The 6,758-nt window shown below is 40.7% G+C and overlaps 1 protein-coding gene across 3 annotated transcripts in view; it reads right to left on the bottom strand.

The window, feature by feature from the left end:
- Nucleotides 1-2,856: 2,856 nt before the first annotated feature.
- Nucleotides 2,857-6,758, bottom strand: part of LOC121538572 (protein bicaudal D homolog 2-like) — a 92,604-nt gene continuing 88,702 nt past the window's right edge. Inside the window, exons 10-11 of one of the 3 annotated variants that reach the window (XR_006657393.1) lie at nt 5,385-6,758; nt 2,857-3,732 (exon numbers count right to left, since the gene is read on the bottom strand). The exon at nt 5,385-6,758 is cut by the window's right edge and continues 594 nt beyond it. Coding sequence is in view for 1 of the 3 variants with exons in the window: in XM_045207222.1 (XP_045063157.1) it covers nt 3,730-3,732 (3 nt within the window). In the remaining 2 variants the exon portion in view is untranslated. The other 2 variants (XM_041846712.2, XM_045207222.1) reach the window with 2 other exon arrangements.

Genomic DNA, 6,758 nt, shown 5'->3' with positions numbered 1-6,758 from the left:
GGACTTTTTTCAGTTGGGGCAGTCTCTGTTATGTAGTGTGGTTGGTAAATGGTACTCTGTAGCCTAGATTTATGTGATCCTTTGTGTATGAATAGTGTGTATTATAGTTTTTATGTTTGAGCCCTGCATGCAAACCATTGATTGTCTTGATTAGAGCCCTTCTTCCGTCACTCAGACATCACACTCACTGTTGGCCACACACACACATTGCTTTTCATTGTCACCAGATTTGGGACAGAATTTGTTCTGTACTTGTGGAGTTTCTTGGCTACCACCACAGAGACACAAAGCCAGTCATCCTCAACAGCGCCCCGTTACAGAGAGAACTAGAGGAGGAAATCAGGCGTTTAGAGCAGAGCACTGCCTGCAGCACTTTTGCCTCTCTCCAACCATCTCTCGCTGGGATAGATTATTTAACTCAATGAATGGTCCTTTTGTTTCAATTCTACTTCTGTAAGATTGTTATTAATCAGAATTGCACGGTGGTCTAAAAATGCAATTCATAAACTTGGACATTAGAATCAAATAAATCCTTCCTTTTGTAGAATGACAGCATCTGAATGGGACCGATAGTTTTATTAGTTGTATTGTTTATCTGTTTCTGAATATTGTATCCATTTTTATTTTCTGAAAATCAATAGAGCTCTACATATTCTTGCCATAAAACCGTCCACGTGGTATTATTATTATTATTAATATTATTATTAATATTATGCCATTTAGCAGACGCTTTTATCCAAAGCGACTTACAGTCATGCGTGCATACATTTTTGTGTATGGGTGGTCCCAGGGATCGAACCCACTACCTTGGCGTTACAAGCGCCGTGCTCTACCAGCTGAGCTACAGAGGACCACGGTATGAAACTGTTGCATGAGACAAACGGGGCAAGTCTTTATGACTCATGGAAACTGGTCCTAACGGAGCATGGACAGGAAGTGACTGGGGGTTGACAGGTCAAGAGTCACCGGGTTTGTTTGTATGTGGGAGTATTCTTAATACACGGCATAAATTATAGATAAGAGAGAGGGAAAGGAGAGAAAAAGAGAGTAAATGGGAAAAACAAGAGGAATAGATTTATCTAGAGAGTAAAAGAGAAATAAAGGTGGAGCGATGTTGAGAACAGAACAAGAAGATGGAAAATGACAGGAGGAAGAGAGAAGACAAAGGGTGAGGGCAGGGAGAGAGGAAAAAGAGGGGAGCCAGATGGAAGGTGGGGTTGGAAGTGTTGTGCATTGTGTGAAATTTGATCATGTCATGGAGGCTTTACAGACAGCTGGGAAGTCCCCCCTCAGTTCTCTCTCATTCCGTTTCCTAGCTGGGGATCTTTTCGGAGGGGGAGCAAGCAGCATCAAACTGGCTCCACAGTTAACTGTTAATTTACTTACAGTGGGAGAGTTTGGAATGAAAATACACACAGGACACCTGGTCTTTTTAGTCACATTTATTGATTTTAGCCAGTATGACTACCTTTACACAGACATAACACCTCTCTATAGGAAAACAAAACAACACTTTCATAGGATTCGTTCAGCAGTAATACATTAGACTAAACTCATTTTTTCATCATTTTATTTTTTCACTTTTTCAACTTTCAACATCTCCAAAGTTATAGGTTTGTTTTCGATTCTGTGTAAAGGTTCCCATGACTGAAAAACATGCATATGACAATACGTTGTAATCAATATGCCACTAATTATAATGCACATTATTGATAAAAATACAGTACTGCATGACAATTCAAATAAATACCAACATATAGATTAAGTCGTTATTTCATATAAAGGTATCAAACTCAATATGGATCAATACTGAAACACAATATGACAATATCAAGTTTGCACGGCTAGTGTATTATCACAATGCTATCGCTTCCAGCAAACAGAAAACGTTTATTTTCCTTGTAAAACAGCATTTAAATTGCACTTTATTTTCTCCTTATTCTTAGCTTCCCAACCGTATTGATAACTTTTTACGCTTCAACAAACAAGCATTGGCTATGATGGCACTATTCAAGCTTGTTGATGCAAAATCTGTTTTCTGTTTCCTGAAATCACAATGCTTTAATATATGATGTAAAAAAAGATTCAAGAATAAAAAAACAAAAACAAACAAAAGCAAAAATGCGCTCTCTGCACATTTGCCAACAATACTATTGATATTACATTACCTTCACCATACAAAGCTAGAGATCATGTCAATGTTTCCAATAGTACACTGATCTGCCCAAATACAGAGTGGTGTTTGGAACATTATGTTCAATATGAGGCCAAAGGGATTTATTTTTGTTCCCAAAGTTTTATTTAAAAAAAAAAATACATTTTCTCAAAACCCCTGAATTTGCTGTTGGGATCACTGACCTGCAGAATTCAATACAATATCAGTTGAATTTAGCTAATTTCAAAACGATCATCTCACTCCTGCAAAAAGGGCTACTCCTCTTTGCATTTATTGCTGCTCACAAAGTCATTAAACCCAAACTCCTCCCCTAAAAAACGAACACAAAATACTAGTCTACGATTCTCTCTTGAAACAATGAAAGGCACTACTGGTCAGAATGAAGAACAAAACAGACCCAAAACAAAACCCGGGTAGCGCTTCGGCAGAAAGCCACGGCCCCAAACCACACCTTTCTCACTGATGTACAGCTTGTCTTTCTGATTCTTGATTCTTTTCAAACCTAAACGGTGTACCAAGATTTGGCACAATAAACAAAGAGAGAATGAAACAATTCCAATTTGGAATTTAATCGTTGCACTTGCAGAGAATTCTGTGAGCCAGTGATCCCTTATCAGTGTGACACCCCTGGTAAGAAGATGGGAAAAAAACTAAATCATTTTGTCACTACATTTCCCCCCAAGAACTTCTTACCATTTTTTGAGTCAGAGCGTCGTCAAGTTTCTGCGCGTTATCTTTGAACTATTCCTAGGAATAATAAATACATGAAAACCCCAGAATTAGCTCACCCTGGATTTTGTTTAGAACATGGCAGTAGAACATACATAAAATCAAACCAACAGCATAATAAAATAATATTATGAGACAGGATGGTTATTCAGATGGATCAATTCTCAGACGCACAATAACAATAAATTGACTCTGGTTTGTGGTGTGACTTTAGGAGAGTAAATGGTCTCTGTAGATGGTACAAAGAGACAATATACAGGAGGAAATATATTCCTATTAATATATGTGTATACTTGACTAAATAACTCACAAACCATAGCACTACAAACCTTTCCTAGGTTAATAATATAAAGTTATATAATCCTATAATAAAAGTGCACAGGTTAAAGAAAACAAAGAAACTAAAACAAAAAAGATAAAACCAGACAAAACAGTTGGTTGATTTACATTGAGAAAAGAGCCCGGTTCCCCTGGCTTCTCATTGGAGGGATAACTCAGCCAATCACAAACTCTGATCATAATTTCACGAGGAGGGCAGAGTTCACTGTACTTGTGAGCTTCGGCATCCGGCAGCAGCGCTGGGAAATGTGAAATACCTTTAAATTCCCACACATAGGACATAGAGGTCATGCTATATAGCGAATTAAAGGGCCACCTGGAGGAATATGTGATTTTCATATCAGAAATTTAATTTGGTCTTTTTAGTCTTGAAGTGGGTTTCATACTCTTGGCCTATAGGGCTATCTGTTTTCGGCACAATGAATGTGACGTCGGCATTGTGAGAGGATCCTGTGTTGGAGGATCCTCATCCGGGCAGAATTTAATTACTGCAAAACGGAGAAACAAAGAAATCATACAAATGTGCATTATTGGTACATTTAGAGAGATGTTAACTTGGTCAGAAATAATGCCATTCCAATCAAAAACACTAAATAAGGAAGAGTAAAAAGATGTACGCCGAAGCCCCAGTTAGTTACAGTAGCTACTAACTACCGGTTGGTGCAAACTGGGTTAGTTGTCCTGAAGCAGACTGTCATATCAACATTGTGTCAATATGTTTCAGAGGAGCTGATATAAAAGCACTACTGCATGAGGAAGACCAGTGAGTGCAAGGAGCTGATGACCTCACAAGTACTATGACCTTTGACACCTCCAAAACACATGACGAGCCCCAAGAGTTTAAATCACACCCCAGAAACAGGTCAGTTATTGGAGGGGCTTTCCTTAATGGGATGCAGGTTAATGAGAATGGGCGTGTTTTTTAGCATGCAGGCGTTCAACCAATCAGGAGTCAGACGAAGAGTGTGTGAGAGAACTCAAAGGTGAAGTGGGCGGAGCCTGCATACAGAGGTAGGAGGAGCTTATTCTGGTGGCATTCTATTGATGACACCAGATAAACGGACATTGATTTCAAACTAGACCAAGAGAACTAGGGAGGGTCTCTCTAGCCACAATCACATCCTGGATTATTAAATATATAGATTATTCAGTGAATCTATAGAGCCTACACAAGGGAACGGGGGATAGAGGGTCAACTAATTTGAATCAATGTCAACTGGTAAGATCCCACATTTAGAGACAAAGTAGTCAAACAAAAACCTCATATAAAAACATTTGTCATTTTAGAGCATCTCCCTCAGAAAACCCTGGAACTCATTTCCCCAAACAACACAGTATCAAAATCATGATCAGCATCGGCTGAGAGAGCTCGTCTTTCTCATCTCTCCATCCGCAGGTGCTTTGAAACACCAGTATTACTTCTCTCTCCTCTCCCACTCTCTACACCCAGCGCAAACTGATACAAACAAAGTGTGAATCTATCACTGTCGCTTAAGTGGAACTAGAACAGAATAGTGATTTTTCCCTCCGTGGAGGTTTTTCTCTGATGTGAGCGATAGCCTTGTCTCCATACTGTGTGGCGTGTCTAAAGACCTCGTAGGGCAGCGCAGCACATACTCAACTCAAGCAGGGTTGAGGATGTCCCTCGATCTGAGGAACCAAAGCTCTCCCTCTCTATATCCGAGAGAGGTGGCCTAGGAGAATCCTAGAAGATTAGAACCTGATTACGATCATATTATTAAGAATATATAGTTTTTATATAGGTTACTGGTAGAAAAAGCATAATTGAATTAATCTTCAAGAATTTCCTCGCATCAACCCTGCTTTTAGCATCATAAAGCTAACAATGTGTATGCATTACATGGACTTATCTAACACAAGCCCCACATTTGTTTTTTAATCTGCCTGGCGCTAGCTTGCAAGGGTTAAAGCTTTTTTTAGGATAATAAAGACAGTACATTGGTTGTCCTCTCACATCCACACAGCATCTCAGAAATGAACGACCCTCTATTTGCAATATTTGGAGAAAACAACATACACACAAGGGTCTTTCACCTCAGTGTCGGAGCTGAGATTATACACACACACACACACACACACACAGGCAGGGTTCCAGAACACACGTGCGCAAGGACGTTACCTGACAATATTCAGAGGGTTTCCCCCCCCCCACAATCCCCTCTCTACTTAAAGGGAGAGTGGCGTTGCAGGGCGAGCAAGCCGCTGACAATCTAAAAGAGAGAGAGGGGTTGTCATGACAACGGAGCGACGGGACACAGGTTAGAGACATGAGGAGGAGGAAAGGGTTTTCAGCCACAGAACCACACATAGTTCATTTGAGAGCTCAAAAGGGCCTCCCAAACGAGAAAGAGAGGAAGTGACAGGGAGAGAGAGATCAGCATAAGGGCGACAGACACAAAGACAGGGCTTTACATCGATTGATAGATAGATGTAGTCGATTTTCAAGTGTTTGGGTCGACAGGCACTTTGCCGAGGTTTTGTTTGCAGAATTATGATCCGGATCTGGGTGCCATTGATTTTTGTGCTCTTTTAGGATATTTTCTGTTATTACAAAAATCACCATCAATCAAAACTATATGGTATCTGTTCACAGTTATTTTTATCATTTTCTAATAGAAGTTAGAACCTGAGGCACCTATTCTGAAGTGCACTTAATTTGGGTGTGGAGACCGATTTTGTCTTGCTTTCGTTCTCTAGTAATATGGCTCTGAGAGAATAACATATACTGTTTCCGCAGACGTTAAATAACTGCTCTGGTTTAAATGTAGAGCCCTGTAGCACATGTGCTTGTGCAGTGACACACCTTTTTAAAGAGAAAAACGGTTAAAAAGCTCAGTAGCATTTTCAGCTGCAAAGCCATGCGATTGGACCGCCTGACTCTACCGCGTTGGTGTACTAGCATCACAGCTTAAAGGATCCTGAAATGAAACACCTGTGGTCTTAGGTGCTCCTTTAACGCCCACCTCCGACATCATTAATTATCAGCCAACCCGCTTTGAGAGTTTTGAATTTCGGTTAGAAAATCCAGCAAATCACACTGGGCTCCCCTAGCAACAGCAGGGGGAGTTTGCATATTGTTTTGTTTCATTTGTTTATGTAAACATTAATGAGCAACCTGATTGGTCAGTGGGTTGCTGGGGCTGGCTCAATCCTGGGGGGCCAGGAGAGAGAGGGGAAGAGGAGCGGGGGCTTTATCGAAGGAGCACCAACGCCAACAGGCAAGCAAAACGAGGAGAGGACGTCAACTTCAGTCACATGACCCTAAAAGTGACGCCCTCTTCACACGTCCCCACCCCCAAAATGCATTACGGTTACCAGGCAACACACCCAGGGGGGTCAGAACACACTAAACACAAAAGCTGCCACCTTTTCTATCCTCATAAGTACAGCACCATGACGGCGGAAAGAAGAGACACCCCATAATATCCACATGCCATACATTATGTCTACTACAGTCCCAAACTTCTAGTGCACACTGTACTATACTGTACAT

Source organism: Coregonus clupeaformis, chromosome 24, assembly GCF_020615455.1.
Source record: "Coregonus clupeaformis isolate EN_2021a chromosome 24, ASM2061545v1, whole genome shotgun sequence".
Taxonomy (NCBI): Eukaryota; Metazoa; Chordata; class Actinopteri; order Salmoniformes; family Salmonidae; genus Coregonus; species Coregonus clupeaformis.
This window is presented reverse-complemented; position numbering and strand designations above follow the sequence as displayed.